Source organism: Euleptes europaea, chromosome 1 (assembly GCF_029931775.1).
Source record: "Euleptes europaea isolate rEulEur1 chromosome 1, rEulEur1.hap1, whole genome shotgun sequence".
NCBI classification, from domain to species: Eukaryota; Metazoa; Chordata; class Lepidosauria; order Squamata; family Sphaerodactylidae; genus Euleptes; species Euleptes europaea.
The window spans coordinates 71,682,799-71,704,378 of record NC_079312.1 but is presented as its reverse complement, the minus strand read 5'-3'; the positions used below and the strand labels follow the sequence as shown (position 1 = coordinate 71,704,378).

General features: G+C 41.7%; 1 protein-coding gene across 1 annotated transcript; it reads left to right on the top strand.

Annotated features, from left to right (window-relative positions):
- Positions 1-143: 143 nt before the first annotated feature.
- On the top strand, positions 144-21,333 carry WDR82 (WD repeat domain 82). Its single transcript, XM_056863542.1, has 9 exons — positions 144-305; positions 6,699-6,796; positions 14,598-14,664; positions 14,888-14,987; positions 15,209-15,325; positions 18,627-18,782; positions 19,134-19,203; positions 19,611-19,753; positions 21,274-21,333. Exons 1-9 carry the CDS (start codon positions 145-147, stop codon positions 21,301-21,303), a joined length of 942 nt encoding a protein of 313 aa, XP_056719520.1. The 5' UTR covers position 144; the 3' UTR covers positions 21,304-21,333.
- Positions 21,334-21,580: the final 247 nt, after the last annotated feature.

The window sequence follows — 21,580 nt, the reverse complement described above, 5'->3', positions numbered from 1 at the left end:
ACACACGCGCGCGCCCCCGTTTCCGCTACCGCCGCTCCTCCCAACGGCTGCGGGCTCTTATTTTCTCGGCGCTTTCCTTCACCGTTAGCTGGTGGTCGCAGGCCTTTGCCGGTTCCTCTCCCCCTCCCCCCCGGCGGCGGCGGCATGAAGCTGACGGACAACGTGCTGCGGAGCTTCCGCGTGGCCAAGGTCTTCCGCGAGAACTCGGACAAGATCAACTGCTTCGACTTCAGCCCCAACGGCGAGGCGCTCATCTCCAGCAGCGACGACGACTCCATCGTGCTCTACGACTGCCAGGAGGGCAAGTGAGTCCCGGGGGGGGGGAGGGGAGGAGGGCCTGAACTTTAGCTAGGGATGAAGTTGCAGTCGTTGGGGTTTATTTGTACATTTCTGTCCCGCTTTTCTCCCCAGCGGGGTCCCAAAGTGGTTTGCAGCGCAGTTCTCCCTGCTTCTGTTTTGCCTTAACAACGACACCCCTTTGAGGTAGATGAGGCGGAGAGACAAGCCCAAGGTCGCTTTGTGAGATTCTATAACAGAGTGGGAATCTGAACGTGGGTCTCCCAGATTCTAGTCTAACACTCCAGCCAGAGCATCGCGCTGGCTCTAAAGAACATTAGTTGGTCTCTCTCTGAGGTGGATGATGAAGTTTGGTTAGGCCAGGGGTCGGCAAACTCATTAGTCAAGAGAGCCAAATATCAACAGTACAACGATTGAGATTTCTTTTGAGAGCCAAATTTTTTAAACTTAAAATATATAGGTAGGTACACTGTTTATTAACTTAATAAACTTTAAAGTTTTAAGTCTTCATTAAACTATAGGTACACTGAATAAAACTTGACATCATACTTAATAATGATCTTATTTATTGATACAAATTAAATTGTAAGTAACATATCCATAACATTAAATCATGACAATGACTGACAAATACTTAATGTGAACAATGGCCTTGCATCTCCTTGGAAAGTTTGGGTAAGGCAGGTTTGGATGTTGTTTTTAATTTTAGGCACGATTCCAGGTTCTCATCAATCAGACGACTTCTCAATTTACTCTTGATAAGGTTCATGCTTGAAAAAGCTTGCTCGCATGAATATGTAGAACCGAAAAGGGAAAGAACAGCAAACGCTAGTTTTTTCAACTGATCGTATGAGTCAGGAATACTATACCAGGTGTTAAAAATCATCATGTCTTCCTTCTCCAGGTCTTTCAAAGCAGACCACTTGTGCTGTGAACTGGCCGAGGGGCCAGGGAGGGTGCCTCGGGGGTTAGGCCCCTCCGTCGTTGGCAAGCCCCCCTCTACACTGTAGGGAGCCCCGTGCTCTGGCGCTCCCCTTGCCAGCCCGGGAGGAAGGAGGGCCCGCACGGCGGGGGGGGGGAGGTGGCAGCCGCCAGGGCAGCTCGCTCTTTGCCTCCCCTTCCCCTCCGGGCTGTGGGCGGCCTCAAGAGTGGAGAGAAAGGTGCCGCGCAGGGCTTCCTTGTCCTGGCGACGCGCATCCTTTGGCGCAATGCGAATTAGAGGCTGGGATGCTCCGTCACAACCCCTCCCAATCCTAAAAGAAAACTTGGGCTTACCATACAAATATCGACATGGCAAGCGCTCCCTCCACTGCTTAAAAAAAAAAACAATCCCCACAGCAGGCCCGCCAGCATCAGTGGCACGCCGTCGCTGCTTCGTCACGCGAGCGCCTCCTGCACAGACTCTCTCCCCACAGCAGGCCCACCAGCATCAGCAGCACGTTGTCGCTCCTTTGTCACTCGAGAGCCTCCTGCGCAGACTCTCTCCAGCCCCCTTTTGGTACTGCCTTGCTGGTATTCGTCTCGTTCCCCCCACCCCCCGTCTCGACCGACATTTGCGACCTGCGCGCCCGCACGTGGGAAGAGCCGCACTCAGGGGCCCAAAGAGCCACTTGCGGCTCAGGAGCCACATTTTGCCGACCCCTGGGTTAAGCTATAGGCAGTCAAGAGATGAGGCGGGGGAATCTTGAGATTTTCTAGTTGAGGGACTCTGCCTTTAGCTGAGGGGTGGGTAGGGGGTGAATGGAGAATAGAGTGACATTTCTCATAATGAGGGTTTTCACAAATACATTTTATGTTATTTAAAGGAGGGCACATTTCTATGTCAGGGCATTACAAAGTACTGGGATTTGCACATAGTGACAGTGATGATCAAGATTTGCCTTCACATTTAAACGTGTTGGAAAACCCTGCCAGTACTTGACAACTATGGCTGAATTCTGTGGTTACTAGCTTTTCTTTAATTAAACATGATTTTAATAACAAGATGTACTGATGCTTTGGGGAAACTCTTTGATAATGAGGTGCAGGAGTTCACAAGAGTTAAGACTTGGAGAAATAGGTGTGATGTCCAGAAATGGTACAAGAGCTGGAACATATTTGGACTATCAGTAGAAATGCATCCAATTAGTATTTGGTGGCATCTGAGGCTCATAACAAGTAAACATTTAAGACATAACATAGTGGTCAAAATATGTATTATGTTTGTGTTGCATGCTTATGATACACTGATCTTGAGCATACATTCAATGAGAACTTTGGACTTAAGGGCCATCAGCTGACTCCATAACATTAGGATTCATTCTTATTTGCCGAATACTACTTTTTTAAGGCCCGAGGGAGATATCTGGGATTTTATCATCTGTACAAGTTGAGCAGCGTAAAGTGACTCTACTTTGCTTACTGTTGCAAGCTATTGCAAATAGGGAGAAGGAGCTGCCTAAAATTCCAAATCCATGGCCCTCTCCCCCACTTGCACACAAAAGTTCTAAACTGATCCCCTCAGATTTGTATATCACCGCTTTTGGAGCTGTATGGCTCCATTAAGAATCACTGAGCTAAAAAATAGCATCATACTGTGTGCCTCTTAAATATGTGTGATTACTGTCCTCTGGTACAAAATAGCATCATTGGATTAGAAAGCATATGTTCTTGGGCTGCTCGGTCTTATTTGGGCATCTGTATCATATAGCACTAAGACACAGCTGGAATGATTTGGAGTGATCACAGTTGTTATAAGTGCAATATGATGCTGCTGTTACTGGAGCTGAAGGAAACAAAATGTAATTGTGAAGATTTCTATTTTATTGCAGTCTCCTTTCCATATTTTTGTAAAGATTAATCTAGCAAATACCCCTGTTAAAGATACTTAAATATACATGTACTCTCTCACACGATTCCTAGGGATATTTACCTAAAATACATTAATTACAGCTTTGAAATACCTAGCTTGTCTGATTTCTGCAGAAAGATAAAGTACAATAAAGTTTTCTTCCTCACTTCTCTGATGGACCAACATGCCAGCTCTAGTGTTTTTTGCACTCTGGCGCTTGGTTGAACAAATTAGATTTGCATATACTTGTAAAACTGTTTTAATACTGGCTCTTTCTGTTGTTCAGGTTTTTTGCTTGGCTTCGTGTATTTTTAGCTACATTTTCTCCCCCTTTGTTTGGAGTAGTCTAGATTTGATGTTAGGCCAAAGAAAATCCACAAAAACCTGCGCCTACTACCAGCACGTTTTCTTTTTGCGTTTTGTCAGTTTTTAAACATAAGAACTATGTCTGTTTAGTTTTGTCTGTATGTTCCAGGTAATATTAAAAGACATTTGCATCAGTTTTACATTAGTTGCCAGAAACCTTAAGCATCATGAGGAGAAACTAAATTTCCAATATTGTTGTTGAGTTTCTTCGGGGCAAAAAGCCCCTGTGCATAGTGTTTTGAGAATTTGTCTGCAAATACTGTGCCGTTAGAGAGCAGCAGATCCAGCGGAAACAGACCATGCATAAAAGGCCCCAGACTCCGAGATGTGACACCATAGTAGCCAAGTTGCTATCAACCAGTATTTACCAGAAGAGCTGAGCTTAGAATAGGAGCTATTCAATTTATTATGACATCTGAACACAGCAATTGTTTATACATTTCCTCAGTCTGATAAATCTGACCTGAATACATTATATGAGGAATTCTGAGTGGCTGCTTTCCTTCACAAAACCTAAGTGGCTGCATTTCTGGCTTATCACTCAGATACTTGCAGTGAAACCCTTAGTGTAGTTAGACCCTTCTATGTCCATGGAAGTCGGTTAGATCTCTCCTCCTCTGTATCTACAGACACTCATGAGAAATGGTTAAGGAAGGGGGTGCTGGAGCGGACCATTTCCTTTCCGTTCTTCGGTTTCTGTTCATTAGAAATTGAATTGGATCCTAAGTGAGGACAACAAACAACAAGAACTTTGCCCTTAGGACTGCAGTTGAAATTGCAGTTCAGTCCCATTTCCCTGGGTCTTAGGATTCCATCCTGAGTTGTCCCTATGCACACTACAGAAGAGAATTGCTTCCCAGACATGAAAGAAAAACTCATAAAAGATATACAGGTAAACCAATCAGCTTTATTGAATCAACTTTACAGAGGCAGCCCTAAAACACCCACATGTTCTCATATGGGCCTAACTATGTGTGACACTGTTTCAGGTCCCCTCTTAGTTCTGGTGAGCCAGAGAACCTGGGGCGAAGCTGGAAACAATCTCACATGTAGAGAAGTCCTGAGTTGCTTCCAATGAAGGCAGTGCAGAGAAGGCAAGAAACTTGGGGTCACAGGGAAAAATTCCTCTCAGCTCCAGTTCAGGCAACCAGCTATAAGCCTGCAAGGCAATGCCCTGCACCCCTTCCCTAAATCTCCCCCTTTTCTTTTTCTTCCCTCTTCCCTCCTTTCTTTACTTTTCTCCCCAAAATCTGCCCCCTGATTCCCTCCCTCATGTCCCCTCTCTCTCCATACCCATCTTTCCCCCTTCCCCATCCAAGAAGATCTGGGGTAATCTGTCATTGCAGACTTTGAGAGGCCTGATACCATAGGGTCAAGGCCCAGCTTTAAGAGGCAAATGTGCCCCACCCACAGCTGGGACAAATTTTGGGAACTTTTGTTTACTATTCTAGTGTATCTTCATTAGGCCAGTTTAGTAGTGTGTAGTTGATGTTCAGCATTTCCAATGTGCTTGGCTTTTTTCAGTTGGACTTGTGATAGTTTAAGAGGTATAATGTGCTAGGGGGAAAGTAATTCTTGCATTATAGGTGTAATATAAGTGACAGAACACACTTTTCAGTCATCAAGAGAAGTCTTTTAATTTCCCCCACCACTGGGGAGGGGATTCAAAACGTTTGGAAAGAAAATGCCATTTTTAGTGTTAATTTCTCAAATAATGTATTCTGACAGCTGAGAGAGGTTTTGTGGCACCTGGAAGAATAGGTTTCATTGTGGAAGACCAAGGTTAAAATCTGCTCTGCAGTGACATTCATAGTCTGTAAATCTGCCGTATGCAGTTGCGATTTTTTTTAAAAAGAGACTGATTGGAAGTCATCTTGTCATGATAATATAGATTACTATAAACTACTTAAAGCTGATGGCTTAGAATGAGAGTTTTGCATATAGATTTCATAGGAAGAGGCCCACAGATATAAGCTTGGTTTAGTCATTTCTTGTGGTTGCCCCAACCCTTCCCACTCCCACATTCTTAAGAAGGATTATATGATTTCCATATCACACTGAGGTTTGGAGTAGGCAGTCTGCAAACATTACACACTCAGGTCTTTTTCTACTGAGCAGGATCAATTTTATTCATTGCTACTGTATCTGTTATGCAAAATGCAGGATTTTTCAGGGTTTGACAAGACTGGATTAGCTCTGTTGGACTTTGGAGCAGGCAAAGTAGCCTATGGGACATATCAAGACTGCTGAGCTTCCTGCCTTGACAAGCAGGTTTACGGAGACCTGTTCCCCAGGCAGCAGTAGTTGATTTCTTGATATATTCAATCTAATCCTAAAGTACTGCATATGTTCCACAGTTGTGTTCCATTGAAGGAAAAATTCTTAAGAGTTACACATGAGAATACTGGAAAATGAGTGCCAAAAGTTTATTCAATTTGTCTGTCTTAAAATCTCTTCAAATGCATTCCAATGTGGATACTGGTTGTAATACAGTGGTGACCCTTGAAAAAATGCCCAGTACATCTTGTGGTCCATTTGTGAATCATTTGAACCACTTAACCATGATGCATGTGGGAAAGATCTTTGGATCTGTTAAGACACCACTTGTACTCTGGATACCCCAGGGGTCCAGCGTCTTTGAAAAAGCAGCCCAGACTTCCTGATCAACTGATTGGGATTGGGAAGGAAGCAGGCAGCACTGGTTTTCTGCTCCAAGCTTCCTTACCCTCCCCTCCAGCTCTAACCCCTCCCTCATTCACTGCCTAGTGGGAGAAGCTGCCTGGCACTCTCCCTTCCCACTCTGGTCGCCACTTTCCTTCCTCCTTCCTGGTCTCATTTTGATTAAGAGGGGAGAAATTTGGGGAAGAGTATGGGGGGATTTCCTTCCCCTGCAAGTCTCAAAGGTCCCCTGTTCTGGTGTAATTCTGGACTTTGTTGTTTTTTTTCTTGTTCATTGGGGGCTATTGTTAATCCTGCACCTTTTTTAACTTGCTTAAACCACGATTTAATAAAGATTTGTTAGTCTATTAGGTTACTCACTGTTGATTTTTCTGGTAATTAAAGTCAAGGCATTCATAGAACAGTAACTGATTTATTTGATTTATGGCGTGCAGTTTCTTTTTAAAAGGCTTTGATATGGCTGGCATTGGCAGAGCTCTTGTGTTGGAACAGATGATATAATTGTTCTTGTATTTCCTCTTGGCAGACCAAGGAGAACACTGTACAGTAAAAAGTATGGAGTGGATCTCATCAGATATACACATGCTGCCAACACTGTAGTATACAGTTCCAATAAAATAGATGGTAAGTGATATATTCATCATTACTAATCTCTGCTTGTCCTCTGTCAGGGTCAGATAATAGCACTGGAGGCATGGGGAAAATATTGCTCTTGACTAAAATGAATAGTTTATTCACTGAAACTTTTAGGTGGTGAATGAATGTTTTCCTACTGTTAGGATTTAATTTCTAAATCATGGCTTTCAAAAAGGTTCCTTGACCAGTTCTTAACAGTGAATCAGGGTGAAATAAGTGTATCAGTGATTCAGTACCTATTAAGGGAGATGAAATTGTCTGTTAACTTTGCCACTGGCTTAGTCCCAATCCTTAAAGTATTTATTTAGAAGTATGTCCCATGTGACCGCCAAATAAATATATTTAGCAAGGCAGCCTTAGTTTTTCTCTTCCAAAATGTTATAGTGAATTGTTACTGAATTATTTAGAATCAGTGATGCAAACTACATTGAAGTGGTGCCTTTTATCAGACCAGTTATCAGAAGCAAAATTTTGTATGTCAGAATGTGTTGAGACTGAAATGAGGGACAAACCGGACACGATGGCCAGCTCTTGTCTATTAATGAGCACTGATACAGATCTGGTAAAAGATATCAAGACACCAGTTTTATGCATCTCATATAGGGCAATTTGAATATGCAGACAGAGTATGGAATCATCATATTGTACTTATGACCCGAAGAGCTCCCTTAACAGGGAACTCCTGCTGTTAACGTTAAATAATATCTGGTTAATATGTTGTCCTTGTTTTCTCAAAATTCTCATCTCAGGTAGAGATGCTAAAGGAAGAGCCTGTGTTTTATCCATTTAAGTTGTGTATGGGATGCCATTTCATACCCACTTCTGTTTGACGCTTGAGTAAAAGGATGATAGTGGCTAGGGTCAGGTCAACCATGTAACCTAAGAAGATGTTGAGATAACTGTACATATCTTAAAAGGGGAGGGGCAGAATCTGGAGTCAATTATCAATAGATTAACTCAAAAGATTATTGAAAAGGCAGTATAGATATACAAGGAGTGTGTTATAGTCATACAAAATATCACTTGAGCTTAAAGTTTTAAACGTCAGTGGTCTAGAACAAGAATATTTGATATGTATATAGTTCTGCAAACTTAATACTGCTGTGTTGGAGGACTTCTCGCTTTACTAAAAAAGGTTCCTTCCTTGTTAAGCTATGATAACTGGTTGGCAGTGTTTATCTAGCATGAGTTAAGCATTTAGTCTGTTAAAGATGTCAGTTGATAAGTAAGCCTAGAATCAGTATCTACTTTAAATGATTCCATGTCTTCTGATTGAAGAATGGAAGCTGGAATTTTCCAGATTACAGCAGATGTTGGTATAATGCTCAGCATTGAGTTAAGATACTAGCGTATCTCATTATTTGGCATGCAGAGAAAGAATTTCCACAATGGTGGGACCATGTCACTCCAGTCTGTTTCTGGGTACAATTCAAGATGCTGGTGCTGACTTTTAAAGCCCTTGCATGGTTTGGGATCAGCATACCTGAAGGACTGCCTACTCCCTTTTGAACCTACACAACCACTATGGTTATCTTTAGAGGCCCTGATTTGGGTGCCCCCACCTTCTGAGAGTAGGTGGGTGGCGACCCGAGAGGAGAATGAAAGAAGTAGAGATAAAGATGAATGTGTACAGATGTGTATGTGCAGAAACATGGCATAAAGAGTGAATGGATTATTAGAGAAATTGAGGTACAGAATGGGGAAGAAGGGTAACAGAGGTTGGGATACAAAGATATCTGTGGCAGTTCAGAGGGAAAAGGGAGGTAGCAAGGAATCTAGACAGATCTGTTGATAGGAATACAAAAAAAGGAGGGGTAGAGATAGGACAGTATGTGCTATGGAGTGGAAAGAGGAAACAAAGCAGGTAACTGCTGGATATAAACAAGCTGGTGATAGAGAGGAACAAGGAGTAATATCTATGGGTGGGATGGAGAAAGAAAGATGGGGATGCAGTGAGACTTGTTGGATAGAAAGGGGGAATAGTACATAATGATATCAGGTGCAGAGAGCACTATGGAGGGAAGAGTTAAGGAAGGGTCAGCAGAGAATAGTTCAGGTGGAACTAGTGCAGTACAGTGAGTGAGTGTACTGGGAGGCACCAGTGAAAAGCTGAAGCTGGTAAAAGGAGTTATTTGCCATAAGGAAAACCTGAGCTTCCAACCCTAGGCCCAGGTTAAGGGACTACTTCCCCCCTCAAGCCTGTTATTTTAGAGGACATAAAACCCCTTCTGGAAGAGGCTGTCTCCTGATTCTGTGGCTAGCACTGAAGAGCAATCTCTGAGGGCCAAAGTACTTGTTATACCTGCCATGTCATCAGGACAGAGATTTGTAGCAGGACACCAGCTGTGAGTTCCCTGTGGGAATTCAAGTTAGAAGCACTTCAAGGGCCCGATTCTGGTTGAGACCATGGTGTGGTGGGAGAAGGAGCTGCTCCCCCCCCCCAATGCTATTTTCTTGACCTGAAACAGCACCAGGAAAGGCATCATTTGCCCCATTGGGAGGCTGTACTTGCAAATATTCAGTGCATGTGTCCCCCTGGGCTGTTTTGTTTCAGGGAAACCAGACACAGAAGAAGGCAGGAGTGCTTCCTCCTTCCATGCCACAGTCCCAACAGCATAGGGCATCTGTGGCACTTCTAAATTGAGTTCCCTTGGGGAACTTGCAGCCGTCATATGGTTGCAAGTCCCTGTGACTGTCACATGGTAGATGTAGTGTGTAGTTTGGCCCTCAGTATTGCCTGGACTGATTTTTATTTATTGGCATTCATCCATTCCCTTATGTTCTCCAAACATTTGTTCATGGCTTCCCTAACTGATGCAAATGTTAAGGAGAGTAGATAGGGTGTCTTCTGTATACTGATGATATCCACATCACTTGAAATCCCCAGTATCTCCCAGCAGTTTCATGTGAATGTTCAGCAGTATTGGGGGTGATGACAAAATACCATAAATGTCATGGGACCAAGCATCATTATCCCAGCACCACCTTCTGGAAAAGACCCATTGAGTAGGAGCAGAAGCATGGTATCCCCAACTAAGCTAACCAATTCATAATAATAGCTCTCCTCACTGTCTTAGCAAAGATTATAAGTCAGGGTGATCAGGTCCCGAAACCAGACCTGAATTTGGATTGAAGTATGCCTAGGTAATCTTTCTCCTTCAAGGCAGCATGAAGTTGTGTGGCTGTCACACACTCAAGCACCTTGTTCGAGAATGGACATTATCCAATAGTTGTTTAAATTGGTTAAACCTACAGAAGCGTTTTCAGGAAGGGGTTCTCAACCACATCTTTGAAAGCAACTGAAAGTATCCCTTCTTTAATGAGGCATTTGTCACCACCTAGAGGTGTGAGGGCCTTGGGAAAACAATAGAAAAAAGTAGGAGGGGAATTGTGTCCTGTGTTCCCTCCCCCCCGAGATCTTTTTTTTTTCCCCTGTTGGAAAAATTGGAAAGTTTGAGGGGGAACCATAAAAAAACTCGTATGAAATATGTTCTCTTAGAATGAGTAAAATGCTTCTTAAAGCAAGGTTTTTCACATTGACTATATGCAATATGAAAAAGACTAAGGACAATTTAGAGTAGCTCTAAAAATAACCTATATTTTTTATTATTTTTTTAGTAAGAAAAGTCTTGTTTTACAATGCATTTCACTATTCCAAACGTACAAAATGAAAAAGTATGAGAACTTCCGGAGAGCACTGGAAAAGAACCCCTTATACTGTGGACATATACAATATTTCCAAGATGTTTTTTGTTTAAATGTAAATACTTTTGGCAACAATATGTTTAGTGTTTATACATTATTAAAGAATTCATTGTTTTCAGTGTTATAAAGTTTAGCTTGTTATCTAAACATGCTGGTTGTCCTACCAGTTGTGATCCTATGAGACAGTTTTTGTCCAAATAATACTATTTTGTTTATGAATTTGTTTTCTACCTTTAACTTTTAGTTTTTCCTACCTCTCTGATGGCAAAAATTAACGATACATGTTCTATGGTAGTATAGAATGCAGTAGTTTCCAACTCTTTCTTAAGTAGCGGGTATACTTGCAGTTTTTCTTAGAGAAAATGAGGATATTCATACTTCTAAATTCCATAAATATACCAAATAGTTTTTTATCTGTGTATTCAAAATTTCACATCTCTGTAACCACCTGGTCTCATTTGGTCAGCCCCTTGCAACAAGGTTGTAAGCCAGGAGGAGCACGTATAGATGTGAGTAGCTTGTCTGCTTCATCAGGCCTTGTCAACTGAAATTCATCCAAGCAACTGTGATCACTTGCATGCTGAGATTGACACTGTTGTAAATGTGGAGGACCAAACTGCAACAGATGTGAGTGATTTTATCCGTAAATGTTTAATAAGGGAGTCACAGCAAGCAGATCTTCTAGGTCTACATCCTTTGAAGTTTAAAATACAAGTCCCCTCACAATCCAGAAAAACCTTGCTAGGCAGCATTCTGCAGACCTGATGGCTGCAAAGAAATGAGCTTGCTTTGCCATCATTACTGCCCCAGAAGAAGTACAGTGTGCTCTCACTTGTGTTTAGTTGAGTTCGCATTGAGTTTTCCTCCATTTGTGCTGTCCACCAAACTCTTTCATCATTTCAGGCTCTTCCATGAAACATGGAGCTTTCCAGATTCTTCAGAAGAGTAAAGAGTGTTTTGCAGTGATGGTGTCAGCCACCCAGGTTAATTTTGCATTCCTTGTATTGACCGCAGTTTTGACAGGAGCACCAAACCTGTCAACCAGTCATCAGGAACCCATCAGCCTCTGAGAGTGGGCCATCCACTCTGCCCTCCCCACAGAATTTCTGAGTGTCAGCCTAAACCTCACCAAGTGATGGTTAGTCTGTGACACAGGCAGAGTAGAAATCTCCCCCAGTACCAGACCGTGTACTTTGTGCACAGAGAAAACCAGATCAAGAATATGTCCTGCTACATGTGTTGGGACTAGCATGTTCTGAGACAACCCCATGATGGCCATGAAGTCCTGAGCCACTCCCTTGGAGGCAGTTTCACCATGTAAGTTGGAGTCCCTTGAGGAGCACAAACTCACGTGCTTCTCCAGGAAGGTGGGGGCCACGAATGTACATGTAGAACACTTCCACTGAACGAAGAATAGGAAAATAGGAGGCCAAGTGAATTTTCAGTTTGCAACAGCTGGTATGTACATATGAATATTTTGCTGCTTCTTAATTGCTGCTTGAATTTGGTGACAGTGTCCTTTGTGAAGAATTCCACAAGTGTTTGAAGCCTGATTCCGCCTGCCTGATTCCAGACTGAGGTAGTAGTTTGTACAGTTTGAGGGTCTATGATACCACCCGGTACAGGAGATAACTGTACAGGCCACTGCCTTGCCTGGGACAGAGCTCTGTCTGCCAAAAAGAGGAACTTCCCACCTGCATTAGATGGTGCAAGGTAATGATATTTACCTAGAGAGACTAGTAATATATCGTTTAAGTAACATATTCTGAAGTAAAGAATTGATGATCAGTTCATTGGCATGTGTTGTAAAGCATAGAATTGACTTTTCAGACCAACATGTCCATTCATGTTTGTCCAATCATGTTTGGCAGCAAAATTGTTCTTAAAATGTGCCTACCAGCCTCTGGATGACTGTGTAGAGAATAATGATCAATGATTCACTGGAAAAAACCCTGCTTGATCAGATTCTTTCCATAGAATAGAAGGATTGTAGAAAGCATAAGATTTGGTTCTTCTGCATTTTTAACATGGTTGCTTGGTTTCAAGGACTGGGCTTTTTCTATCATTCTCATTACCCCTCTCTACCAAACCAATTGACTTATTTGCAGTTCCTCATTTATAAGTGAACTTATAAAGACTGAGACATTCTTAATTCCACAAGGCATGTCTGACTTGTCTGCTGTTGTAGGTTTGGCTCCCCATTTATAGTTAGGTCTGTTCAAAATACTAGTACAAAAATGCTATAATCTTCCTGATTGATCCCAGCTTATTCAGTTTGCGTATAAATGTTGTTATATAGTCCACTTTTGCAGTGTTTGCTTTCCTTGATTAATTGTAATTTTAAACCAGATACTAAACATACTAAGGTTACTTTCAGATGTTGCATCAGGCTCCAGATAAGCCAAAATATAAATGAACATGGTTAGTTGTGCTCACATAAACACACCATGCAGAGTCCAGTTAAGAATTTCTGATTTCCAATGACATACAAATGCAGGCAATTCAGGTGAATTGGAATTATTTCCATTCTCTGTGAGCCCAATTTATAAACCATGATTTAATCCAGGGATAGAAGTCTGGATTGTGAGGAGTAAAGAAAGATTCCCCTGGCTCCTGGAACTTTAATTATACTCAGCATGAGGGAGGAGAGGGAAGAATGAAGCACAAACATGGCAACAGGCACGTTTCATCTAAATTAGAGCTTATTAGGATGTCTGAATGCAACCTAGGTAGAGATGAGAAGGTTGGTGCCAAGGGCACCGATTCTTTTTAACCCCCCCCCCAGTTTTTCTGATTGAAAAAAATGGGACATTTGGGAGAACGCTTGGTGGGGGGGAGTTACGATTTTCCCCCCTTTGGCATGCATGACATGAAAAGGTTTACGCAAGATGGGTAGTATGGAACATTTTATGTAAGACAATCTACAGCATTAGACAATTATTATTTTGTAGACTGTATGTATACACAACATTTTTCAGGACTGTTTCTTTAAATGTAAATTTTGCCAACAATTAATATGCTATAATGAGTTTAGCAATTATACATTATTGAAGCAAACCATGACAAAAATTATTTTGCTCTTGGAGCCTGCCAAAAATTTTAGCAGCTAGAAAGTTTCCCAGTCTTCAGAGTTTTGCATTTTGATGACTATATATTTGCTAATACTAGGTACCACAATGAAATTTCTAGATGCTGTAGCAACCTAGCTGCTGGATTTTTAAAATCCCTCTTTTAATGAATTCAGTGTTTTCAGTGTAATGAAGTTTAACTTGGTATCCAAATATGCTGGTAGTCCTGCCTGTTGAGACTATGTGTTTCTGTCCATAATATACGTTTTGTTTTCTGCCTTCTCTGGTTGCTTTTTTTTACCTATCAAATGGCAGAAATTAAGATGCATTCCATGGTAGCACAAAGTGCAGCAGTTTGCAATTATTTCTCAAGTATTGTGTTTACCTGGAATTTCTTATAGAAAATGAATTCCATAAATGTGCCAAATAATATAATTTTGTATGTTAAGTCATTGACAACCTAAAATGCATGATTTAATCAGAAAAATAAATATAGGTTTGATAGGAAAGAAAGTATTGCATATATTTCAGGTTCCCCTCCCCAAATTCATTTTTCCCCCTCATGGCTTCAAAATTTCCAGAAATTTTACATCTCTAAGCCTAAGATAGTTTGAGTCCGAGTCTGGGTCTCCCAATGTTACAGAATAACTACTTTTTGTTATGGCAGTTGTTGAACTGGAAACCAAGTAGGTTATCAGTGTGGCTACAGGCTAACACAGCTATGCTCCTGCAAGCCAGGCTCTTAACAGAACTGCAAATAGAAAAATGATTGTTTTTAAGCCAGTAATTATAGACTTGAAACCTGAATAATTTCTTTATGTGGTAATAACTTGAGGCCAGTTAAGTACTATTTTTCTTAAGCTATTCCAAGAGATTATACTTCTTGGCTTCAGTTTTTATGGCCATGGAAACAGTGTGTTAAGAATACTCACAGTCTTTAGCAATCAGTTAGTACCTGATGATGCAGTGCTGCTGTATAATAGTACTTAGTTAACCTTATTGATATTTTCTTGCAGATACGATCAGATACCTCTCGCTGCATGACAACAAATACATCAGATACTTCCCAGGACATAACAAAAGGTAAGATTTGTAGCCATAATATTGGTACTATGCAAGTAGGAGGAGATAAAGAAGGCAGTGGTTAACAAACCTGAGCCTCAGTATATTTGAATCACCCTTTACCTTCCTTCTCTTTAATTTTTTACCCTTTCTGCAACCTGTAGGAACGAAAGGTAAATATTATTGCTCCAGTTGCTGGCATTTTTATTTTGTATTCTTGAATCATATGTTATTTCTGTTTCAGAGTTGTCGCTCTGTCCATGTCTCCGGTAGATGATACCTTTATTTCAGGGTCACTTGATAAAACTATAAGACTTTGGGATCTTCGTTCTCCTAATTGCCAGGTAAGATACCCCTTTTCGACAGAGTGAAGTGTGCTGTGAACTAGATTGTAGTTCTTGGATCCACTGAAGGATGGCAGTGGCAGCACACACAAATGACATACATCTCATGCCTGTCTCATGACATTGCCCTGTGAGGAGTAAAACAATAGCGATAAGTCACATTTTCCATTTTTGGAACATAAATGAGGAATAATTCCTTTCTGTTTTTTTGTAAATTCTAGGGTTTGATGCATCCTCAGGGGAAGCCTGTGTGCTCATTTGATCCAGAGGGGCTGATTTTTGCAGCTGGTGTCAATTCTGAAATGGTGAAACTTTATGATCTTCGTTCTTTTGACAAGGTGTGTGGTGCTCAGGTACATTTGGGTTATGTAGAATCCCAGAAGAAACTGGGAAATGTTACGCCTATAGTAAGGTGGCTTTTAGCCTTGCATAATTTCCTTTTCAAAACAACAACAACAAAACAAGAACACCTTGTCCCACAGATTTTGTTACTCTTATAAAGTGAGAACATATAGAATCTCAAGTTAGGGCATAATTGACCTATGGTGACTGATCCTAGTGTTCATTCTTGCTTAAAAACATAAAAAGTCCTTCACTGGATCAGATCAAGATCCGTTTAGTCCTGCATTCTGTGCTCTGTGTGCCCTTGTCTGTAAAGTTGAGGTGGTTGGTGACCAATAGATGGGTCAGTGATGGCCTGGGGACTACCTTATTGTTTTTTAAGGCACCAGATCAAACCATTTCTTTTGATCCAGGCTTTTGACTAAGGGATTTGATCTTCTTAACAATCTCCTGGCCTGAAGACTGTCTTGCAGGTCATTTTAGGCTCCTGGCTGTTTAATGGCTGGGTTTAATCGTTTGTTAACTTTAACAGTAATCTATTGTATGATTTGTTGCGTGTTTTACTTTATGAGCTGCCTTGAGCAGGTTCTTCAGAGAAGCAGCATATAAATCTAAATCTTATAAGAGCCCAGCATCTAGCAGGCGCTTGCTCGTCCACCAGTGGACTTTGTGTTTAGGTTATAACCAACCCCTGAGAGTTGGCCAAAACATTCACCGGTTATTTTAAATGTACAGTTGAAAAGGAGAGCCTACGTGCAGTTTTCACTGGTTTAATGACTAGAACACTGGTTCCCAACCGGGGGTCCATGGACCCCCAGGGCTCCGCGAGAACTAAATTAAGGTCCGCTAAACAAAGTTATAAACCCATAATAAATTAATATTTTCAATTAAAAGTTCTCTAATATAAAAAACATATTCAAATGTTATTCTAAGTTTAATGTTTAACTAACAGTTATGATTAAAGTTTATTTTCAAATTCTCTGAATTTTTATTTTGAACCTTGGGGTCCCTGCACCGAACAAAAAAGTCCTAGGGGTCCCTGGCCAAAAAAAGGTTGGGAACCACTGGACTAGAATGACACCATAAAATGACCAAATAACCACATAAATGCACATGTATCATGTTAATTACCTCACTCATGGTAATTATACTTCAAATTAGATGTGCACAAAATCAAGTGAGGGTGGATGCTTTTTATGATGTTTGGAATCAGTTTATATATTTTTTGTCACCCATATTTTTGTCTTCATCCTCCACTTGATACTAGGAATTTATGGAAATATGTTACATATAGCACATGCAGGTATAGGCAATAAATCTGCAAGAACATGTTGTTAAAACTGTAAAACAAAACAAGTAACTGTAAACATTTTATTTCCCTTTTTGTTTTTTCTCCTCTGTTATATTTTCTTTGTAGTAATTCTGCCACAGCCCCTCCTGGGTTGCTTTTTCCCCACACCCACAATAAACTAGCGAGCAAGTAAGATAGATGCCACCCCATCCATAGGCAGTGGCGGGGGGGGGGTGCATTGTGCCCAAGGAAACCTAACATATCCTGCGAGGAATCCTTCCCTGCTTTCCCTCTCCCCTACGAGATTTGTGATGGGCTTTCTCCCCTACGAGATTTGTGATGGGATAGCCACCACCACTTCCTGGGTCACACCCTCTCGCCTGTTTGATGCTTCATCAAATGGAGCTATTGGGTAACATGAAAGCAGCAAGATGCATGGGTAGGGATCAGTACAGTCTTTTCATTCCAAAAGCAAACAAAAATTTTATTTTACTATTGCTGTCAACGTCTCTTGAATGGCTTCAGGCTGCGGAATTACGGCACAGGTTCTAAGAAATATCAGTAAATAGAGAAATTCCTAACCTAACTTGAAACTGTAGTTACCTGGCATTCTTCCCCACCCACCTCCAATCCTGGGCAGGAGCAAATGGGTAGCATGCAGGATGGTCCCTTGCTGTTCTCCCCCCCACACACACACACACAGAGACAGCAACTTGTTATTGCTTCACCTCCTCAGATGTATTGGAAATGCCAGGCCCACCTGGGGTGTGGAATACTGGTTCCTTGAGTCTGCCAGAATCTGTTAGCCAATGGGCTTGAACTACCCACATCACAGGGATTCATTATTTTACCCCAGGATGCAAAAACATATGGATCAGGACCTGATGAGACTTTCCCAGCCTAGCTGTCTTCATCTTACCAGTTCAGCCTCATAAATGTCAGCACTTCCTAAGATGAAATGGCTTTCCCTGCTCTCATTCCCAATATTGTTAATGTGGGGTTATGTATATTTGTTGCAAAACTGAGCAATAAAATTAAAACATTATAATTGTATGATGCCTTCTAAGAGATACTGACAGTGCAAACATAAGAAGACTGGAGTAACGCTGCATAGGATTGCACTGTTAGCGGCCAGCTGTTCTCTGCTGTAAGTTACTTACAGATAGCACGTGAATTATTTGAGGACCGTTTTTCTATTAATTTATTCCTCTTGTAAATGTTTTAGAGATTCATGAACCAAATGGTCAGTTTAAAGGAAAATCAAGTCCTTTGAATCAGTCTCTTGTGATAATGGAAAAATCTACTTGAAACAGAATCTTCTTCATCTAGAAAGGTTAAGGCCATGTTCTGCACTCCCTAATAGAAGAAGAGTTGGTTTTTATATGTTGACTTTCTGTACCACTTAAGGGAGACTCAAACCAGCTTATAATTGCCTTCCCTCCCCTCCCCTGTGAAGTAGGTGGGGCTGAGAGAGCTCTAAGAGAGCTGTGTCTAGCCCAAGGTCACCCAGCTGGCTTCGTGTGTAGGAGTGGGGAAACAATTTAATGCAATTTAATTTTTAATGCAATGTAATTTATAGCAAGTCCTGCATTTAATATTGCAATGTTAATATTGCAAGTTTTGTGGTTAGTCAAGAGATTGCTAAGAGGAATAAATAAGATCATTATTAAGTATGATATCAAGTTTTATTCAGTGTACCTATAGTTTAAGACTTAAAAGTTTAATTAAAGTTTATTAAGTTAATAAACAGTGTACCCAAGTTTAAGAAATGTGGCTCTCCAAAGAAATCTCAATCGTTGTACTGTTGATATTTGGCTCTGTTGACTAATGAGTTTGCCGACACCTGGCCTAGACAATTCAATTTCTCAGGAAGGACCTAATTATTTCAAAATATGAGTATTTTTTACACATTGACTTCTTTATGCAGAGTAACCTGGAGGAGTGTCATGTGTTGACCTAGAGTGGTGTGTCCTAATTTGGTGAATTTCTTTTCCTTCCCCCTTTAGGGTCCGTTCGCTACCTTTAAGATGCAGTATGATCGAACTTGTGAATGGACTGGTTTGAAGTTCAGCAATGATGGCAAGTTGTTTCTTATATCAACCAATGGAGGGTTTATCCGACTCATTGATGCCTTTAAAGGAGCTGTGCTGCACACGTTTGCGGTGAGCCTACTGTCCCTTAACTTTTGCGTTCAGCATTTCTCTCAAGATTAGTGTAACACATTTCACTCTAATTAATTCTGTTAGTTGTCCATGTGTATACACGTAGTCTGTCTGAATATATACATACCCAGACTACTTTTGATAACCAGTGTTAGCGCATCAATTTGCTTTAATAAACTTGAAGTTCCATTTAAAGTGTACACACTTTGCTGTCATATCTTTAGATCCTATAATGCTCCTTTTTAATCCCGGCAGTTAGAGGAAAGTCATCTTCTAAAGGTTTCTTGGTTATTAGCTGAAGGCATGGTTGGACATTTTTCACACCACTTTAGCCTTTGATCTTTTTTGCAGGGATACAACAACAGTAAAGCTGTCACACTAGAGGCTTCATTCACCCCAGATTCTCAGTTTGTAATGATTGGTAAGAGACCTGTATTTCCTCTTATAGCTTTTGGGGCACCAGCTCTACAGCCACTTCTCACATGAGAAATAGTTTCTACAGAAAACAGGACTTGATCTTGTAGACCTTCTAGATGAGGGGTGTTGAACTTAATTTGTTACGAGAGCCGAATATGACATAGATTGAGAGTGGTGTGTGTGTGTGGCTGACTGGCTGGCGAACCCACAGCGGGCTTACCAGCCCAGATCAAGAGCAAGGGTGGCTGCCATGGCTGGCTCGCGGGCCAGATAGGAGCTCTCAAGGGGCCGAATCTGGCTCCCAGGCCTTATGTTAGACACCTAAAGTCTGACTCGTGCTGATTTGGTATGATCTTTTTGGTTGAGGAACTGTTTGGTGTCTGGTACTGACATGGATAATCCATTCTGCAGGGTCTGAGGATGGGAAGATTCATGTCTGGAATGGAGAGGGTGGAATGAAAGTAGCAGTGCTGGATGGAAAGCACACAGGTCCCATTACCTGTTTACAGTTTAACCCCAAGTTTATGACTTTTGCCAGTGCGTGTTCCAACATGGTAAGAAACCTATTCTTCTCTCAGAACTCCTGGTTAAATCAGATCCTTTATAGAAGGCTTGCTCTTTTGTTGCGAAGAGGTCAAGAGACCATGATCTATCTAATTCGCAATGCTCTTTTTAGAAAATAAAATTATAACGTCCATAATACTCTAAAGTGACCCCAGTAACTTCCCAGATGGACAGAATGCAAGCTAAAAACATCTGTGCAGTTCTCCATATACACTCAGGAGTGAGTTGTTGCCGACTTTTTTGCATTAGGGAAAAAAAGCTTCCTGGTTTTTATCCATGTGAAAGAAAACAACACATAAAACAGAATATTAAATTGGATCCATAAACTTTATTTTAAATAAGTTGGTGTGAAATAACATCTAAGTTTAATTTAAAAAAAAACAACACTTCAATGCTCATACATAACATGTTTGCTGACCTTCTGCCCATTGAGTGAAAGGCCTGTTTTTGTATGTGAGGAAAGAGCATTTGGGAAAGGTTCGTGCATTTTAAGCTCAGAACGTAGAATTGTCTCACTAGATTATGTACTAATGCTGTGTCTAATAGAAAGCTGGCTGGCCTCTGAGTGGCTGGTGAAAGCTACATAATGTGGCTACCCACAGACGAGGTAGGGGTGGGTCTCAACCTACTCAGTGGACTCCCCAGGTATGCAGAAAAACATGACTTTGTACATTAACCAAGATAGAGAAATAAACTTTTTAAAAGCCTCGTGAGAACTCAGAATGCTCCAGAACAGATGGAGAGCAGTTAAAGAAAATGGGATAGTGGGAGAAATTGGCCTACTCAACCCCCTGAGAGCTTAAAGGCTTTGGAGGGGGGAGATTAGGGGGAATGGGGTAGATTTTCCAAATTGTTTTCTGCCTTCCTCCCTGCTATTCCTTGCACCCCGAGAGATTCAGGCAGGGCAGCAAACACAAGATGGAGTGAGTGACAAGCTGCTCGGGGCTTGTCGGCGAAGGAGCCTGGTCCAGTAACACCCCGATCCAGCACTTTCCCGCCCTACGCGTCTTTTGCAGGACTTAGAGGGGAAAGAACCAGAAGGGAGAGGGGATACCAACCAAGCCCCAAGCAGGCAGCTGCCCCAGATGACCACCCCCGGCGCGGGCAAGCAGGCAGGCATCCAACTAGTGGCGCACTCGCCCACATGGTGGCACAGGATGGTCTGTTGCACCAGCGAGGTGTCGCCATCCAGCTGCACACCGGAGTTGCTCCTGCATGGTCGGGGCCAGATTCTACAGCTCCTGCTACCTCCGCCTTCAGGGATGAAATGAGGACACACTGGCTAAGAACTCCCACACACACACACACACACACACACATTTTGGTCTGATCTGGGTTTTCAATGGTCCAGTATGTTTTAATTCTTATTTATGGAAACTATTTTTAGCCAGCTTGGAAAATAGATTTACTGTTACTGCAGAAGGGACTTCCCCACCCTTCCACTCAGTGTCTGAACCAGCAGTACTAGGCAGTGCTCTAGCTTCATGCTTACACTTGTTTCTTCTTTCAGGCCTTTTGGTTACCCACCATAGACGACTAGTTCTGGATTAATCACTTCTTTTGGACAGTTTTTACATCACGTGGACAGCAATGTGCTTATAGAGATCACTACGAAAGTATTGATATTGCATCACTTTGACGGAATGCAGTTCTTCAGCACATCTGTGTATCATACTTTAGCCCTGACTTTGTTGCTATCCTTCAAAAGGAATTCATTTGTCCATGTACTGTTTGGTTGGAAAACAAGGGTTCAAAATTTGCTAGCATCTGAACTAGCAATTAATTCGAGCTGAGCTCGTTGGCGGTGGTACTCTCAC